The following is a 21,357-nucleotide window of genomic DNA, read 5'->3' on the forward strand; positions in this document are numbered from 1 at the left end:
CAAGAAGATCCCGTAAGCACACAATGAGATCAAGTATAATACAATTGAGTTTACCTTATAACTTAAGGCAGTCGTAACAGTAAGGCCAACAAACATTGTACAAATAGTAAAAAACAATACATGAACGTTAAAGAGCACACGTACAACTTGTTTATTATTCATGTTTACTTATCATATATATATATATATATATATATATATATAATGCATTGCATGCAAGCAGAAGCATATATCGAGATACTATTAATATGTAATGTTTGCAGATACTTTAGTATTTTTTATCAATCAATGCGAAAGAAAACAAAGAAGAAAAACAAATGCAACTAGCGCTGCTCTTATTATTGTAGCTTAAAAGTTGCTGCCGACTATGCTGCTGTTGTTGCTGACGGCAACGATATAAAACGAAAGCGAAGACAGCAGCAACAACGCCATCGCTCGACGTAGCCGCGTTTTTTATTTTATATTTGTATTTGCTTCGCAAACAAACCCCATAAAGTGTATTCAGGTAAATTTCAACTTTTTGTTGTTATATTTGTTGCTGTTGCAGCAGCTGACGCTGCTATTGTGTATAACTGACTTGACTGTAAATTAAATAAACAATCAGTTGGCAATTTAATATAAAACAAAACGGTTGTTTCTTTCATTTTACCACAATTTCTTACTTAACAAGCATTGAATTATTTTTTGCTTTTTAAACCTTTTTTCATTTTTTTCCTTTTTTTTTGTGTGCTCTTTTTAAAGTTCAGTTTAATAATAAAAGAACAAAATTCAAGAAGTGTAAGCAAGTGGCTGATAAAAAGAATCGAAGAGAAATCAATTTTCCCTTTCTTCCCTTTTTTTTTTTTTTTTGCTTTCATAAAAAACAATTTTTTGCATACTTTTTCTTTTTTTGTTTAATTTTTGATGGGAAATCAATAACAAAAGAAAAAAAAAAAAAAATTTTAAATAAAATCTAAAAAAAACACTTGTGAATACAAACAAGTTTTACAACGACAACCGAAGCATTAACGTTTTCTTCAGCTATTACGTTAGCCTCACTTTCTTTGCGTTTTTCGCTAAAGTGCATAACAACTGCCGAAAAAGGCAAAAAAAAAAAAAAAAAAGAGAAGAGAAGAAAAAAGAAAGAAAAAAAAGGAAAACCCCAGCAACAATAAAAAGAAAAAACCGGTAAAAAGAAATTCAGTGCAAACATGTTTCGAGCACGCCATCAACTGGACAAGGTAAGTGAATAAGTGACTATATGCAGGTGTGTGTGCGCATACTTTTTTTTTTTTTGTATTCTTTTACAAATTTTATACACGCTTTTGCCAATCTCTAGCTAACAGCTACAAATTTTTGTTGTTGCTGCTTAGTAATACTTTCTCTGCAAAAGCCAAAAAAGAAAAGAAAAACATGATTGATTAAGTGATTAAACACTTTTTATAAACCCTTGCCTCTTGAAGACATATTAATTCCCTCATCCCATACATGACACTTAGTCATAATAGTGGTTCTCGATATTGAGTATTGAGTCAGTAGCTATGGGTGATGAACTCGAGGTAACAAGTAGAGCTGTAAAGCTGTAACCTCCCGTGTCTAGTAACATGTACGAAGCACGATCGATATCGGGCATCATAAACTGACTCTGGATTTCCATCTATTCGTATAGACATTATTGCTATACTGGTATACGATCTGCACCGTCCTAGATTTACATTCCATGAATTCGAGGCTTCGTGGAGGCCAATCCACTTTGAAATCTTCGTATCTCGGAATTTCGAAATCAACTTGAAAAAGAAAGAAAATTTTAAGCATCTAAGCACCTCCAGAGAAGATTTCCATAAATTATTAGAACTTATCGAGAGGCTTTCCCGTTTTCTTAAAAATGTTCTTCTACGCTATTTAACTCAGCAGTATTTTTCACTACGCTTTGTTACTTACTCTATTTACCGCAAATGAACTTTCGAGTAAAGTTTATAGAAATTACTTACAGGAGTCCAGACCAGACTTTTCTACCAAGAAGCTCACTCTACTTCACTCCGGTTCGTAATTATTGAAATAATTTCCTCATTATTTTGACAGCCCTTGAAATATGTCCTAGAAGCGTTACGTACTTAAGAAGAAGATCAACATCTTATGTCCCTTTGGCCCACTCGAGTACCATTCCGTCCATCCAATTCGTCCAATTTGTCTATCTAGAGTCCTGTCTGCCGCCTTGATGCTTCGTAAATCCGACGAAATGTTACGAACATTCTTTGTATTTACGTTTTCGGACAAATATTGATAAGATCGTTTGGCAATATCAAAAAAAAAAAAAAAAACCAGGGAAAGGGAAATCTCAGAAAACAGAAACATGCGGCAAACCTTCGGAAACAATTGATAAGGTCAGCACGACAATTGCAGCAGATAATGGATGTCCAATATTTGTTCTGGGACGAGCATGAGAAACGAAATTTGCTTTTCCATAAGTAACGTATAGCTATTTCGACCAACGCCAAGTTTTAATTTAGAGTCTGTTGCTTATGCAATCGCTAACTCAACGTTTTATTTTGTTGTAAAGATTATAATTTATGGGAAATTAAAAAAAAAAAAAGTAGAAAGGTATATTGCTGTAAGCTCGTCCCGAGGGGCTTTTAAATATTTATTTATTTATTGTCTATTTTGTAAACAAATTTACAGAGAATGGATTAAAGTACTACTGAATAACCTCGCGATCCTTTGTCAGCTGCTCAGGCTGCTCATGCGGATCCTCAAGCTGCTTATGCGTGTTCTTGTATCATATAAAAATTTTGTTATTATTACACAAGTCATTGCCAACTCTGACTTGTACAATCTACCATTCTGAGAGTTTGGTAGAGTATACTTGAGCATAGCTGTAACAACTACTTGGTTGGAAAATGCGTGAAAGTTGTGTTTTGGGGAAGGCATCCACTAGGCTGTGGTCGTCTTCTACCTCTTTCCCCATCTCGTCCCGAACGTTGCCACGTTGCATATGTGGATCATATTGAAGAAACGAAAAGAAAACGAAATAGAAAATAAATTAATAAATAATGTTTAGTTAGAAAATTGTAACGGGCTTAGTTGAAACCTTCGGTACTCGACACGTAAGTGTAAAGAAGCTCTCGGCTGTGCAACAGACAGTATCAAGCTTGATCTGAGCTAAGTTGTGTAAGCTAAAAGCCCTAATGCTTTTACCGTTTCAGTGTACCATTAAGTCCATCAAGTTATCATAAGTGGATGGATGGATGACACCGAAGGATATAATTAAATTGAATCGATTCAATCAAGGATATGCCTTAGGATATGATAAAATCATTAGCATAAAAATTAACAAATAGCTTCGATTTTTCGAGCTTAACTGTTAAATAGCTCCATAAAAACTCTGTCTCACGTACAGCTATGTACACACTTTTCTGATAACCGGTCACGATTGCGGGCGGACTACGCTTCATCTTAGGCTATGTGCCCAGTATAACTTTTGAATGGACGCCCAGACAGACACAACTGAACCGATTGAAAAAATCGTAGATTAATTAAAAAAATGCCTGCTGTATAGCATCTTTCAGGCTATCATAAAAAGTAAGATAACACTTATCTTTGACCAGAATAAGATAACACACAAAATCATTTTTCAGCCACAAAGTAAATCGAGTTAATGTTAATTGAAACAAAGCATTACTGCAAAATTTTAAACTGAATACATAAGTCGAAAGGCAACAAACATTCATTTCAGTCATTCATCACAAGTTATTTTAATTCAAAGTCTATACGTGACTGCAGGCACGATTTGCTTTGTTAAAGCCTATAACTGCAGCAAATGTATGCCTTTCGTTCTATAGCATAACATTTACATAGATCTTTGTGTGGCTTGGCGCGGAGAAACATTCAAGATAAAAAAGCATTGCGTACATGTTTGGCGAAATTTCAATAATCTAGTGAAACTCGTATTTTTAGGTTAACAACAAAGAACTTGTTCTCAAAGTAATGCAAAAACAAAAACAAAAAAAAAGAAAAGAAATTCAGGTTCGCCAAAGTTATAGCCAATTAGGTTGCAATGCATTCATTCATTGACTTTCTATAGCGATTTTAATTCGATTCAATTTACGTCTTTTCCGTTAACGTGCGTTGATTATATAAATAACTAACGGCAATGACGTTTTTCCATTTTTTTTAATAATTTATGCAAACGATTTTTTTTATATTTGGCTGTTGAAACTGCGAATAATAATATAATGTTGACGATATCTCATTTAAATTATAATATTACGTTTATCTCGAGAAATAATTTAAATAATTTTTTTTTATACAAACATCAAAAATTTGATAATCAATTATATTTTTATCATTTCAATGATTCATTATAAACTCATTCCTGCGATGCGTTAGATAATCCAAAAATTATTCAATTCAATAAAGACAATAACTTTTTTATAGACACATAATTATAACCATAGTTACGTATAGATGTGAAATGTAAACAATACTTATACGCTACATCACTTGTAGTGCAAGGGTTTATTAAGTTTGCGCGGATATGTGCAACATGCAGAAGAGCTTGGGACACATATTACATGTATTATATCTGAACATATACCAGAAGAACTTTTTGAATCGGTTCAAACCCATCCTTCCGTCTATCTATTCGTCTTGTGTTCTTGTGTGCAACCTACAGGCCGCCATATTTGACATATTTCAAGGGAGTTTGATATACTGATGGGTTTTAGCCCAAGCAGAGACCTCATTGAAAATGGTTCCGATTGAATTACTTTTCCGACCACTTCCCATATAACGCCTTGTTTTAAAAATCCGTTATATGAATAGTTGTAAGGTTGTATAGGGTATTTACCCAGTATAGTGATTTTACTTGTTTTCAAATCCTAAATGTTCGATATCATTTGTGGAGACTGTAACGCGTATATTAACTCATTTAGAAAGCAAAGAAAATTATGGCTTATTTGATGAAGGGCTTTAAACGGATTCAAAATCAAATCTTTAAAAAGTGTAGGCAGTGACCGATTTTCTTATGAGCGACAGCTTTCTCGTTAAACTAAGTTCATACCTGACTATGGTAAAAAAAAAAGTGTTTTATCAAGTAAAAGGCGTAAGAAAAATATATTCGACCAAAGGATAAAGTTTAGAGGCTCTCAAGATGGTCAAAGGATTGTTCGCATACTTTAATGCTTGGCAAAATTTGACAAGTACTCTGCCCTATGTGCTTGCACTGAAATTTATTTTTATCAGTCGTGTCAGGATCAGTCAAGTTATCCAAAAACTTTTTATTTAATATGCCCTTTTTTTTAAAGGATGTTTCTCTATTTTACCGTAGCTCTGGCTACTTTTCATGTGCTATTTAGTGCTATAGTCGGAAGGGAAACATCTCTACCGTTGTTAAATATTTTATGCACAAAAGTGGAAAATTTCGACCTCGCGCGCTGCCATCTCGTTACTCTAGAGTGCAGAAATTTAATTTTGTGTCCTTTTTTTTCTTTGAGTAACAGTGTTAGACTTAGAAGATGTAGCTACCGTCGAACATAATTTTTTTACTTGGCATTCCCTTTCTTAAGTTTTGGTACAATGGTATACTAAGTTTGTACGGATGTGTGCAGAGGAACTTGAGGTACACCCACCTTTTATTATACCGAGGTAGGCTTGCCTGCACGTCTGTCTGCCCTTTTTCTCATGCTCAATCTACAGAGCGCAGTTTTTTAGATACCTTGGTGCAGACGAGTTTTGACTCAAAGCCGACTGCTCTTGAAAATGATACTGTTCGGAACTCTATTTTGACCATTGTGCATATAATGCCTTACTTCGAAAAGTCGTTTTCTAAATAACTATCAGGGGGTACAGGATATTAAATGGACGTGGGCCACTATCGTGTGTTTACTTAGTTCTATACAAATTCAGAAAAGAGAAACTTTTTTAAAGACCACACAACGACATCGCTCGTGAATCTTACTCTTAAGGCAAATAATAAGTTCTGCAGCCTCTTTAAGAATTGCGTCCTACTGTGTGTTTGTAGAAACGCACGTATACATTCACAATCTGACTGTGATCGTGTTATGAAAAAATTTAATAAATTTCTAAAAATGAATTTGAAAATTAGTATGCCACTCATCTTTCATGATTGATATTAAACATGGACATAATTGAAAGTGCGTGAGAAAATATAAATTAAACAACTTAGATCGAAGAGAATGAACGACAATAGAGTTTCTAGTTGCAACTTTCAGTTATTGGCAAAAAGTTCGAAAGTTCGATGTGAGACGAAGTCTTTTTTTTAATTTTGTTATTGTCTCGAAAGACTCTTTTTCGTTGTACACGCAGACACATGCAAGCGCAAAAGACAAATAAAAACGTGATAATGGGCCGGGGTACTGTTATGCATACGGTGACTTTTCAAAACAAAATGTTGTAAGGGACATAGTCGAAAAAGTGGAACACAGCCGAACCACTTCCAATAGCGTTGTTGCTTGGGTCAAAGAAGGGAAAAACACACTAGTACATGGATAGACATAGAACGGACATACGGACAGATAAGCCCAGACCAAATGAGAAAATGATTCTTAATCGATCAGTATAAAAGCAAACGTGTTTATATTAAATCCTTCTGGGTGTTGCACACATCCGCACAAACTTCATTTATCCTGTACTACAAGTGGTGTAATGTAAGAACGAACATATTCTTCTAATAATATGCATCTACAATGGCTCTTATAAACAAAAGCTAGGATATTCGTCCAAACACAAAGACTAATACGTGTTCTTTGAAGGTAAATTTTGATAATTTTCTAAATATCTGCAGTGATTTTATGATTTTACATAAATTTACTACTGTAGTGCGACTATGTTCACTCTACTACGCATACTATACTTATGCCTACCTATACTAAGTTGCGTACGTGGATTCGAGCTTTGCTTATACTTGATTAGTTTACGCTGTATTAAGATACCTTAAGCTAACTATTTTATTGATTTATTGTAAGCTCACTTTGCTCTCTGTAAACGCATTGTTGTTGATGTTATCCTAAACGTAGAAAAAAATTTTGCATTCGATATGCTATTAAGGAAATTAACACCACATATATATTTGGGAAGGGCTTCTTTAAGAAAACCGATTGAATTTTTTTAACAAATTTCATTCAAATTGCTCTGGCTTTACAAGAGTTGCTTGAATTGAAATTACTAACTAAGTTAATTGTTCCTGAAACTCTCTTCAATTTTTGTGAACTTAAATCTGGGAACGTTTTTTATGTCGAGGCCAAGAGAAACGCCAATCAAATTTACTAATTGAAAGTTCATGTTAGTCGTTTGTAGAGAATTAGCAAGAACAAGAACAATTAATTTATTCAATATGTAACTCATACGCAATGTCGCACGGCATTGATGAGATGCCTTGAATGAATTTAATTAACTTGCAAAATGCATTACTTGAATGAATTAATCCCGAGGTATACGTATTACAACCTACTTACTTATCAATCAATCAGTGTTTTCACGCTCTCTTCTACTTATCTGCGCTATTGAACTTATGAAAATCTTGTATATTTCGAAAATTCGCTTGAACTGCGAGCACAGTGGACACATATGAATAAATATGCAATAAAGCCATAGACACAAACCTTTGGCAAGGACATACTAATGATAATTAATCAATGATTCGCAAGGAAAATTTAAAAGCCAATAAAGCATATGCGAACTTGGCCGTAATTTCTGGTTAATATCGTCGGATTTAAAAATTTTTTGTACGCCTGATCCAAACTGACTCGAATAATATGATGACCGAATTACAGGCTATTCGTGCATACGTAAACTTTAAAGTGATTTTTGCTTCAAGATTTCTCTTTTTTCAAGTTTATTTTTTCTTTAAAATTTATAACAATATGTCGATATCTTCTTCTTATTCTGCAATTCAGCGAGTCAATAACAAATGATTCATCCTTTTGCGTAAAAAACATATGTCTATATAGGAATATATCTTTATTTATATGACAATTATATTTTCATTTTCTTTTTTTTTTTTTTTGAACATATGCGTCTAAACAAACTGCAAAAAAATTTAAACTACGTAGTGTGAAATAGGTATTTAAAATTCGCTTTAAAAACCTAATATTTTTTTTCTGCTCTGTCCGTCAAAACATACCATTAACAATAATATATATAAAATCCTACATTTTTTTACAAATTAATTTCACTTCATTCATATATAATAGGATTTTTTTTAAATAATTCTACTAAAGATTTTGTTCATATTATTATACTCTGCACCATTTGTGACAAAAGAGTATAATAAGTTTCTACAGATACCATCTTCGGACAGAATCACTTTCCGAATCAATTGAAGTAAGTCTGTCCATTCGTCTGTCTTTTTTACTTGCGTTCAACCTACAATTTCTGGGTTATGTTGATGAAAATCGGTACACTATCGTGTTTTGGCCCAAAAACGAATGCTATTAAAAATGGTTGGGATCAGACAACTTTTGGGACCACCTTCCATATAAAGACTTATTTTGAAAACTTCTGTTATTAATTCTAGGCTGACGTAGAGTACTTAATGGTCGACCGTGACTCCCTATAGTGTTATTACTTGTTTTGTTTTCATTTACAGGTGAACCTGTTCGTGAGCGGTTTTTATATGCGCTTCTAATTTGTACGATTGCTTTTATGCGACTTATTTGTTTTGTGCAATTTTTTTCCATGCGGAATATAAATGTATATGGAGATAAAAATCGGAGGAAAGAATGTGCTTGGTTTGTACTACAACCAGAAACAGTTTCCGCATTTATAATGAGGCGTTAAAATTTTTCCATGCATTTTTTCGCTTATTGCAATCTGCATTTTCATTTTATCTGTAAGCGAGACTTTTTTACGCGGTCCGTCATCGCCGCACAATATGCTGTAAAAATTCATTTGTAGGAGCAATATTATTAAGGTAAAAATATTTTTTTTCTTTGGCCTTTTTTTTGCTGCGGACCCCATCTATCGCACAAAAACAAGTCTACCTCTGCTGCCATCGTATCTTTGTATGGTATTAAACACAATATAAAGCCTATAAATATTATGTATAGATCTTAACAGAGGGTAATTAATCAGATGTTTTTTTTTTTTTCAAAATTGATTATTGTTCATTGATTAAAGTTGTAAGCTTAATGACAATTAAAAGTCCTACACTAATTAAGTCATAAATATAATATAAATGAAGAAAAAATATGTGAACAAAATATATATAATTAAGAGCTTATATGAAGATATATTTAATATTCAATTAGAGTAAAAGGGTCATAATTAATACTTGATATTTTAAATACCTTGTTTTTTATAACAGCGGCAGAGACCACAAAAAGCGATTGTGATGGAAGTGATGCACTTTCATTTAACCATATATAAAATATATTAATGCATATGGAACCTAAGAGCGAATCCTAAAGATTTCTTCAATTGATCAAAATTTCATTAAAAAACATTATTCTCGAAAATCGACTTTTCAAAGCGACAAGCAATATAAGTCCAGCGATTTCGCTTCTTTTCATCTGAATTTTCAATCTTTAAAATAACATTCAGAAGATAGATATGTAGGATATTTTCGATAACTAAATTTAAAGTACTTTTTTTTGTTCGAAAATTGAACCTTTTCGTTCAACTACACACAAGCCAATCAGATAAAAATTAATATTTTTAAATCATTCACACACAGATATTTATATCCCATGTATTTCTGTAGCTACATACAGGCTTTAATATAAAATAATTTTCCCTGTTTTGATTTTTTTCAAAACCGCATCAGGTATCCAGCTTGCTCCAGATTGCCTTGCAGTAAATGTGCTTCGTGAGAATGGCTGCAGTGTTGCCATTTTTCTATTATTGGTGAAAAATATCTTTTTTTATACCTAAGCATATGTTTAGCAACCTACTCGAATGTTACTATGCCAATGCCTTTCCTCAATCCCAAAGAAATTACGAAAAATACGCTTTTATACCCTACACCACTTGTGGTATAAGGATATGTAAAATTATTGCGGATGCATGCAACGGGCCAGAAGGACTTGAGAAAAATCCAACTTTTTTATAACAATCAGAAAGTAATTCTGAGCAGGTCTGCCCGTTTGCCCAGTGCCTGCGTTGTTTTCTTATGTTCAGCATTCGGGTCGCAATTTTTAAGCTATTTATACAAGCGTATATTTTGGCCTAAGGCCATTGAATATCGCACCTCTTCTTAGATCACTTCCCATATAAAGCCTTATTTTGGAAATTCATCAAATGAATAAGTATGGGGCCGATATTGGTTATTTGATGGCAGGCCATCTATCACTAAAGTGCTATTTACTAAAATACAATGGCTTCCCACTTAATAACTTGCCATGAGGGTGATTATCCATTCCGCAACGAAGAAGTATAAATTGCATTATTGCAACAATTGTAAATTATTTCAATTAATCTCATTCCTTAGAAGGGTCCTTTCTATTTTAAGATAGCACACCTTTAATGAAGTACAAACAAATTGTAAGCAAAATGTAAAGTGCATAGCAAGCACAAAACTAATGACACGCTTTAAAACGCTAAATTCGTTTAATGCAGCATAAGCAATATAATCAAAAACTAATTTCACGTTTTAAAGTATGCTTTAGTACCTTAATTAAATTGTAAATGAATAGATAATGCATAGCTAAAATGTAATAATAATATTAAGTGTAAAATTAATTAATATGTAAGTCAAAGATTACTCACATAAAGACGTCATTTCGTTTATGATCTGTTTATGCTACAACACACAGTTTATTTTACCCGTGACAATGCAATGCACACGTAGCAATATATGTCAACTCTTCCAGTTATAAATGCTACGAGTGTATTCTCCATCTGTCTGTGGAATTATGCATACGTGTAACATATCACACATAAGGAATGATGAAACGAAGCGTTTAGTAATACTTGAAAGAGATGGCAATAAAAAATATCTTCAGGGTACGAAATTTAAAACACAATTTTTGTGTCGTATGTGACAACAACCGAAAAATCATTCAGTCGATTTACAAATCAATCGATACTGGATACTGGAGAAATAATCTTACTGGTCTTTGTCTAGTTGGACAAATATGGAATTGGATTGCACTCCTTTAAACCATATAGTGAACCTTTAAAACCATATAGCGAACAATAAAAAAAAACTATAACTTATGGACCAGTAGTCGGAATGCTATGAAATTGATTGGTGCCATCTAAAAACTCATATGAATGCCTCAATAACGGCAATAATATTTATATGTGAAGCTACGAACGTCGCATTAACATCCTCTTGGGACGGTTTACTATGAACTTGCTAAAACCGATAAAATTGTCTCAACTCTTGAGGGTAAGTTGCAAGCAATATTCGTCGCTTAGGAAGAAAAGCAAACGCTACGAATGTTGGCAAATCTAACTTAACTTAATGGGATATCAATAGTATCCCCTCACACACCAATGCGAAGATAAAAAACTCTAAAAAATATGAGTTCTCTCTCATATGAGTTCTTCAGTGGGAAAACTGAAAATTCATGAGTGATATACTGTTCAAGAGATATGAAAGAAAATCGGTTTTGACTTGTCTCGTTACCATGACGAAAAATGAAAATTCAAAGCTTAAAAGCTGAACCGTTAACATGGATACCTTCGAAACAGCAAATGATGATCAATATGAATGATGCATCAAAGAACAACTAGGACACAGAAACTTAATCTAGCCTCAAAACCGTTTGAAGAATAAATTAAAAACTCATGGTTGAGATGTGCTGCAGTACCCGTCATATGCTGTCATTTCTTAACAATATCTTAGCAGAATTTCGTTGATCATAAAGAGTTTGAAAGTTGAAATTCTACCAAAGGTGTGCTTCCTGTTATTCTATATTCCCTCCAAGGGATTTTTGCTCATTCAGAATTTCTTTCTACGTCTATTTTTGACATTTGGCATTTATTTGATTTAGTAAACTACATCCACAATATTAAATCATAGACAATACAAATAGCAGAACACCAACAATAATGCGTTTATAGCAGTAGTAGTAAGCGTAAGTTTATGGTACAAATGAAAATAATTGCAAAGGTTCCGAAGAATATAAAGTGAGATTAAAATAGATCAACAAATTATTTAGCTTAAGGTATCCTTTTAGATTATTCGACTTGTAGCCCCACTGAGATACCTCTAAATTAATCAAATATAAACGAACCTGCAATGCACGTACAAGTGTGCGTAAGTATAGTGTGAACAGTAAACTAAACACAGCCGTATTGGGGAACTTTTATAAAATCTGAATACCATTTAGCAAATTATCAAACTTTGCCTTCAAAGCACTCGTATTAGTCTTTGTGTCGAAAAATGTCCTCTCTTTTGTTTGTATGGGTAAGAATGTAGATTCATATTATTAAAAAAATATGTTCGTTCATAAAAAGTCCTAGCACGTATAACTAGATATTCCGGCCGATTTTGAGCAATATCAAAAAGACCTCACAAATTAGTAGTGCCTACGCGACAAATATCTAGAACATCGTTGCTTTCGGTCTCTTTTGTTCATCACTCTTACCCTACCTAAGGTAGGCGATATGATTTTCCACCTAATTCTAAAAATAGAAAAAATCAACCGTGCCCATCCAATATTATAGGGTGCGAAAATTTAGTTCCTTTCCTTTTTTTTAGCCTTTTTTTAGGATAAAGGGCGTTGGTGTAAAAGATTTGCTCGCTTGCTTGTCATAGATTTTTCCTCATGTAATACTAAGAACGAATAATTTGAGTTATAATGGTTTCTGCAAATGACACGCAAAGGTGAACAGAGTTCGCAATTGAAATAATCTAATCAGGATACATAGTATCCGGATGTCTTTTATATATATGCATTCCTATGATCCCTTCTTTCTTTCTTTTCTTTCTTCCTATTGCCCCCACTTATTTCGGACCATCGGCAGGCTACTCGTACAGCGCACATGTCCAAAGTGTTAGATTGAATAAAAGTCGATCACGGAGTTCTCAGTGTATTTACTTCCAATTTGTGCTTGGAAGTAAATGCCATTAATAAACTGACCTCCTGATCACCTTATGCATGAGCTCATAATTGAAAACCTGATAACATATTAAACCGTAATTGCTTAGTACAATTATCATAAACATCATTTCAAAAGTTTCTTTATGCATGCATGTGTGAATGTATCAACCTACAATATTTCAAATTTTATTAGTTAGTTCTTCACCATAAGAGCAGTACACGGCATTTCTCGACTACCCACGGACGGTCTAAAGCACATGCACCAACACCGCAAAGATCATTGCTAGGATTGTAGGAATGCGTGTAGATTAGCCGGCACTAATCAGATATTGGAATTTCGTGCTATAGATATAAACATTAACAGCAAATTTTAAATGTATTGCATACTTTCTTCAACGTATTATGATAGCTTGGTTTTAAGAAATGTTCATTTCCGTAATTCTATACTCTACTTAGCTAATGTGAATACGTCGCACTTATATTTCACATCTTAAGTAAAAATGTATATTTAAGTTTTCGTTACAGTTATGAGAGCTTAAACAATAAATTACTTAAAGACGGACAGCCTTAAGCGCTATAATTGAAAACCTTTTACTTTACATGCACAGTTTAAAAGAGTGTTTTTTTTTTTAACACTTCCATAGAACAGTCTTACACACGTAATCGATGGATTTAAGTACATTCACCATCTAATCGATATAGCTTTGGCATGAAGAGTAAACTCTCGTTTGTTCATTTTGCATACGTTTTCGGAATTAGAATAAAATTTGCAGCTAAGTAATCAACTTTTCAAAGAGAAGCATTTGTATGTATTCCTATGTGTATGCTTCATTACATCGTGCCAATAAGAGTCACGTGCGTTAAGTTTTTTGTTTTGCTTACTTATTTTCTCATTTACGTTTTATTTCACTTTTCTTTTGTTTCTATACCCTACACCATTTGTGATGCAAGGGTATATTCAGCTTGAGCGGATGTATGCAACATCCAGAAGAAGTTGAAATAGACTCAACTTTACCGATGGACTTATAATCACTTTCTGAAAATTGTCTGTCGGCCTGTCCGCAAGCCCGTCTTGCGGTGTAAGAATATGTTAAGTTTCCATACAGAAAAACTTGACACGTTCTATTATTCCAACCGTTTCAGAATGATGTTCTGAAGCTTGTCTGTCCGTCTTCTGGTATAAGGGGTTATTAAATTTGTCCTGATGTAAGCAGTACCCACAATGATTTGAAGTAAACCCATCCTTTATTATACCGATCGATTGGGAATCACTTTTTGAAGCTTTTCTGTCCGTCTGCCCGGATCTTGTGTTCAGCTTATAGCTCCCAATTTTTGAGATATTTTGATAAAATGCGGAACATTTATGGGTTTTAGCCAAAGCACAAACGTCATTGAAAATGATTCGGATCGGATCATTTTTTCGACCACTCCTCTCATTTTCATAAGACTACTTTCTCCACCATTTCCCATACAATGTAGTATTGTGAAAATTGATTATATAAGTACTTGAGGATGGTGCAGGGTATTTAACAGTAGACCGTGCCCCACTATAGTGTTTTTAATTTTTTCTATTATTCTCCCCCTTTTTATAACTTAAATATTCTCTATTCATGCATTCATTCTCTAGTAGTTAGGCCAAATATACAATAACAACATACATATACACAGACATACATTTATAAGTGCTTAACCAATTTATGTTTTCAATAACTGAAAACTTTGTTTTTTTTTTTTTTTTCATTTTGCTGTTGTTTTTATTGAACTTAGCAAACGCTTTATTGTTGTTGACCAATGTCAGGGTTAACCATTAAGCATTGACTTGATTTCGTTTAGTTTTGTCTCTTTTTTTTTTCTCATTTTGTATTCTCTCAACGATTTTAATAATCAATACAAATTAATTTAAAAATATATATATAATGCCTAAAAATTGAAGCTTGTGTGCACGAGATTGTAAACCCGCTTTTCAATTGTCAGCGGTGCGATTTGTCTATACAAACATACACATACATATGTTATTTTTTTCTTGTTATTTTTTTTTTTACTTTTCTAATGCACTCGAAATTGAATTTCTTAAGTGCCTTAATGACTTGCATTCATGGTTACTAATAATTGCTTTATAATCATTATAATTTTAAAGTTAATTAACTTTAGTGAATAACTCTGATTTTCTACAATAAATGCTTTGTAAAATTTACCTTTAATAGCCACTTTAAAGGTCATTAGAACAGTTTCAAATGAGTGGAACAATTCTTGAGACAATTGAAAATTATTTTGCATATTTTACATATATTTTTTCAAATTAATTGATTCTTTTTAATTTAAATAATTTTAAGAATATTTATGTAATCAATAAACGAAAAAAAAAAAAACTTAAGCTATTTTAAAAAAATATTTCTGTTTCAGTTTTTCTCACGAAGTAATACCAAGTAACGAAACTTGTTTAAGTTAAATTTCAATATAATTTAAAACAAGGAAATACGGTACAGTGGACCCCGAAACACTATTACATGCCCTTCGCGTACATACCTTCAAACATACCGTTCGCTTTTTGCAGTTGCTCATATAACGGCTTTTCAAAATTTGCCATCGTACAGGAAGTGATCGGAAAAGTGGTCCGATCCGAACCATTTCAAATAGCGTACGTCCTTGGGCCAAAACACATCGGTGCACCAAATTCCATCAAAATAACTTAAAAATTATATAATCTGTAGATTGAATACAAAAATAAAAAACGGGCGGACGGACGGACGGACGGAAAAGTTTAGATGGACTCCGAAAGTGATTTTGAACCTATACGTATAATCTCTCTCAAATGCTTCAAACTTAACGCACTCTTGTGCAAGTGTTGTAGGGTATGAAACTTTTTGTCATTTTTAATCACAAGCTTCCTTTTAACTCGTATTAGTTATAAATTTTAAATACAAGGTTAAAGAGGGTAAGCAGTAAATACGAGGTTTTACAAGATTAACTCTGCATTGACAAAAGAATGGTAAGACCCAGGGAGAATATTCTGGCAGTGTGACAGGTGATAACTCACAAGAGAAAAAAACGCGTTTTCTTGTTATGGCTTTTTGTCTTAAGTTGTGATGCCTGTGTGATGTTGGCCAGAACAGGGCTGTAAGTGTTTCCTACTTGTTCCATTGTAGTGAATTTTATTGTGTGTTATGTCCTCTACGCGTTATACTATTCATCAGAATTATAGGAAGACAATTTTCAATTTCTGCATTACGTTAATGCATCTTCTCAGACTGCATTGGCTTTTCGAAATTTTTCTATCAACTATTTGTTACACATGTGTTCGCAATCGAAATGTTTGCCTTATTTAATTCAGATATCATTTTGATTCAATTAAAGAAATAAAGCTGAATCGGCGCATTCGCTACGTCGCATGAAAACAACTGCAGAAAAAATATAACATGTTTGGCGATGACCGCACAATTTAATTGGAAAAGTCTTTGCTAACTAACTGGTGATTACACCTGGAAATTGGAAAAGTCTTGCTAACTGACTGGTGATTGTAGCTGTGCAAATATTGAAACCTATTTATACCCTACACCACCTATTTCTATGTTGAGGATGTGTTCAACAGAGCCAGAAGAACTTAAGATAGAACCGATTTTTATTACAACGATCGAGTCAGAATCACTTTATGAATAGATTTAAGCTTGTTTTACCGTTTGTTGGGTCCAAATATTTGAAATGTTTCGATGAAATTTGATATACCGGCGCAAGGACAATGCTATTGCAAATGATTCGGATCGGAACACTTTTTCGAACGCTTCGAATAGAAAGCATTATTTTGCAAAGTCAAAGCAAAGATACATCTATAACTGTAGGGTGACGAAGGGTATTTGATCTTGAACCGTAGTCCACAATAGTGTTATTATTTGTTTCTTTTTTTTTTCTTTTTTTTGTTTTTAGGGCATATGTAAATGTTGAAGCCATTCAAGGCCTAACATGATACGATTACTCTACTATCTACTTGTTAAATGCAAGTATAAGGTGTAATAATATGAAATGTTTGTGTAATATTAAGTGCAAAACAAAAAAAAATAGAAAGTAAGGAAAGCAAGATAAGCAGCCTAATGAAAAGAGACGAATGAAGAATAACATGTGTACATGTTATTTGTTAGTCCCAGCAGTACATATCGAGCTAATCTCATTGTTAAAATCAAGAATGAAAAGCTTACGTTTGTACGTAAGATATGAACATGTAAGCTATTCTAAGTCCCTGGATAAGGAGTTGTAAGTTCTCTTTTTACGTTTACAACACCTAAGAACAAGTATTAGACTCACAGTTAACTGTTGTGATCGCACAGATAAACGACAATTGCAAACGATTATATATGGAAAGTAATAGTAAGTAGGTTTATAATAATTTTGAAATTTAAATAACTTGAAGAGATCAAAAATCTCAAAACGTTTGCACCGATAGCTCAGGATGTGTGCAAACACATCGAATGCGAAGGGCGCTTGTAGCGATCAAATGAATTTCTATTTCGCTTCTTCGGCAGTGTGTGTTCGCCGTATTCGCACAAGTTTGATCGAGAGCAAACATATTATCCATTTACCGTTATGTTCCGGCAAAATCGTTTGAGATCGATTAAATGGTGTTTTCTTTGCTTCTCCTTCTCCCCCTTCGTAGAGCACATGCATAAAAACAACTGCTTGGTAAAATTGTTCTTTATTTTAATGTAGCGCATTATACACACACTTATCATTAAAGCTATAAATGCTTGATTCTATTTCATATCGTGGATAAAAATGATCATTATTTGCCGCCAATAACTAACGAACTCGTTTATCTGCGGCAAGCAAACTAAAAACTTCAATGTTAAATCAATTACGATCTACATCGCACATCGTTTCAAAATTTGACATAGATTTCAATTATGTTAATAATGATCTCTCAATCGAGCTAAGAGCATGTCCATAATTAACGGCAAAACGTCATTTTCATGTCGTTATATTAAGTGCTAAATAGATGAGTATTTAACATTTTTGCAACAAAACTAATATGTATTTCTCTCGTTTGTACGCGCATTGAAGATGACAGCGGAAATGTTTATAATAAGATTATTTTGCAAACACACACATTTCAACTGCAACGAATCAGTGTGTTGCGAGTACTAAAATCAGGGACTAAAATTGTTTGCTTCTTTGCAATGTTTTTCAAAACAGATAAAAATACTATAGCGATACAAAGTTCACCATTAAATACCCTACACGATTTTGTTTAATACGGTTATTCAATAGCGTATGTCCTTGGGCATATTTCAGCAAAATTTCTCGAAAATTAACGACCCCCTAGCTTGAACACAAGAAAACAAGACGGACAGACGGACGGACGGACGGATGGACGAACGGCAAGTGTAGGTCGATTCAAAAAGTGAGCCTGTATCAAAGGTGAATCTACCTAAAGTTCCTTTGAGTATTGCATCCACCCACACAAACTTAATATACCTTTGTGCCGCAAGCGATGCACGGTATAAGGAGAACAGTCTAATTGGTTCGCACAACATGTTATTCTCAAATGGCTTTAATTACTTGTGACAGTTATTGCAGAAAATACATAAAATCCTATAGAAAAAATAAAAAGTTCTTCTCAAAGCCTTCTTTTCTTCCTGCATAATTTTGTAATTATTTACAAAAATTTGCGATAATTTATTTTATTTTTTTTTTTTTTTTCATTCAACCTTAGTAACCTAGACTCTGCTTTATATTTAAGTATAACATAAAAGTAAGCATTAACCTTATTACACTGTTTACTTCATTTCCTTAGTAAGCTATAAAAAAAACTTTTATTCCCTTTACGTTAATTATTTTTTTTCGAAAACTTTAAAAATCCATTTCCTTCAACCTTAAAAAAATCGTAAAAAATGTTGTAAGTAAATATAGCACAAAAAAAAAAAAAGAACATATAAAAAAAAAAAAGTTGTAAGTAAGTAGGCAATTAAAACTGTTTTATGCTACATGATAGACATGTGTTGAAGCAACATGAAATACTCTTAATACAGAGTTAATCCAATTTAATCATTAAATCCCATTTCTTAATGATTCAAAGAATACTTTGCTTTCTTGGAGAAGAGTTCAAAAACCTCAATAAATTATTGCTTAAATGCTTATAGAAAAAAAAAAAAAGTCTTATGTTAATTTGTTTTTTTTTTTTTTTTTATTTCTCCCTATACTAAAAAGCGTAACAATAAAACGTAAACTGGTTAACCTTGTTGTATAGACGATCTATACGAGTACATGTTTTTAGGTGTTTCTCTCGGAAGGTCTACTTATTTAATTAATTTTCCTCTTGACATCAAAAATTATGCATCATAGAGTACTTTGCGATTGTTTTATATGCGGGGGCAAGGATAAATCTTTCAAATTTATCACAAATACTTTAAAAAGTGTTCTGAGTCAGTGCAAACGCTTATAAGTACTTGTGGACATGAGTAGCATGTAGGCGAATAGCATGGCAGATGCCGGCAGTGAACTCGCTTACGTTCCAAGGATAAACGCCATTGCGATCGTCGAAGGGCAGTCGTTGCCGTAAACGATCCTCGCATAGGCACGTGCCACCACCTGATTTTAAACGTAAGCCACACTGCTGTCCAACCTTAAAAGTATACATCCGTTCAAAATTTAACTAAAAATCTATATATATATTTTCAACTCGTGCTCATAGATTCAAAAAAAAAAAAAACAAAAATTTTGAAGGGAAATTCTCTATAGTCGGAAAACCGATTGATATATTACGTTGGGTGTCCATGTATTCGCCTTAAGTCGTCTATAAAAGCTTGTTGACTTTATTTTTTTCTATATATATTTTCATATTGGGATGATAGCTTGCAGTTACACTCAAGTTTATGTTAATATTATCGTTTTGTATTACTTTAAGAGAGTCCCAATTCACACGCTATATGTGCAACAGATACAACTATAAACCGGAACTACCTTGAACTCGAATTTTGGAATATTTTGCAAACACTTCAAAATGAGAAAAAATAAACCTCTTAACACAATTGTATAGATAATTATCTATATGTAAATATATATATATATATATATGTATATATGTATATACAAACTTAATTTTTGGACAAGTATCAAAGTAAAAAATTCATTTTAATCAAAGATTAACCGAATAATTGACCGTTAATTCATGAATAATTTATTTAACGTCGATTTGTATCGCTTTGGAACTTCCATGGAACTTTGACTATAAAACGGCCAAATTTCAATTAAAATTCTTTTGACAAATTCTTTGCAAGATCGTTGGGTGTACAAATGAATAATAATCGAAATATTCATCATCATCATCATCTATGCTCTTTTACTTGCACATGTTCGAATCCGTATAGCTACTAATCTGCTATATGCGATGCTCGTCAGAGGGGGAAAGGTATGGAAAATATGCCCCAACCGAGGTATGTTCCCAGCCCAAATTGAATATCAATTCTTGGATTGCTCTTTCTTGTCATAGTAAATTTGCAGTTATGTTACGCCGTAATTAATACTGAAGACATTCAAGTAACAATACATAGAAAATTAGAACAAAAAACCAATCAAAACTTTTCGAAACCGCATACAATTTTATCGATTCTTATAAATTCGAACGTTCAAATTACTTATTTAACATAAGACCGCATCACTTTAGATTCAGCAAAGACGTTCACCGTCAATTGCAATTAATCTCGTAGAGAAGCCGACTAAGGAGCAGATACCGCATTTTATTCACGATAACCGTTGAAACTTTAAAGTGACGGAAAAAGTTTTTAAAATAAAATTTTATTACGTCTCGCCTGTTCATGGATTTGCTAAAAAAGCGACGTAGATTTGCATTTAGGAAATAAAACTAATTTGTTCCTGATGATAAAAAAATCTTTTTTTAAAGCAAATCTCTTTATCTCAATCTTTATACAAATACTTTGCTTTACTTTTAATTGAATTAAAATAATAAACAAACAAAAAAACAAAAAAAAAAAATTATTTAACTAAATTTGAAATCTTTCCTCTAATAAATCATTTAAATATTTCTATTACCGCACGTGTGTTTGTTTCTAAGCAAACAATATAAATTCAATTACTACGTAAAAATAAAAAAGAAACATAAATCACTTTATTTCTCATAAATTTAATTAATTAAAATGCATTTTTCATGCTTCTTAATAGAATTTTGTGGTGAACTTTGAAAAAGAACAACATATATGTAGGGGTTTAACATTGAATTTCAAACACCCTGCTTGTACTCCTTGACAGTAATGGCTATGTTGTAGCTATGGTGACATGTGCTCAGGTCGGTAATAGCATAACACTTATCGCTTGAGCACAAACAACCATTAGAGTGCGGTCGTCTGCTCACAATCCTTTTCTTCAC

The 21,357-nt window shown here is 32.9% G+C and overlaps 1 protein-coding gene across 1 annotated transcript in view; it reads left to right on the forward strand.

Moving 5' to 3' along the window:
• The first annotated feature begins 608 nt into the window (after positions 1-608).
• The window catches only part of LOC119635688, a 36,671-nt gene continuing 15,922 nt past the window's right edge, over positions 609-21,357 (forward strand). Inside the window, exon 1 of the mRNA XM_038030641.1 lies at positions 609-1,220. Within this exon, the coding sequence (XP_037886569.1) occupies positions 1,191-1,220 (30 nt within the window). The 5' untranslated portion in view covers positions 609-1,190. The remainder of the gene's footprint in view (positions 1,221-21,357) is intronic.

Source organism: Glossina fuscipes, unplaced genomic scaffold, assembly GCF_014805625.2.
Source record: "Glossina fuscipes isolate IAEA_lab_2018 unplaced genomic scaffold, Yale_Gfus_2 27, whole genome shotgun sequence".
NCBI lineage: Eukaryota > Metazoa > Arthropoda > Insecta > Diptera > Glossinidae > Glossina > Glossina fuscipes.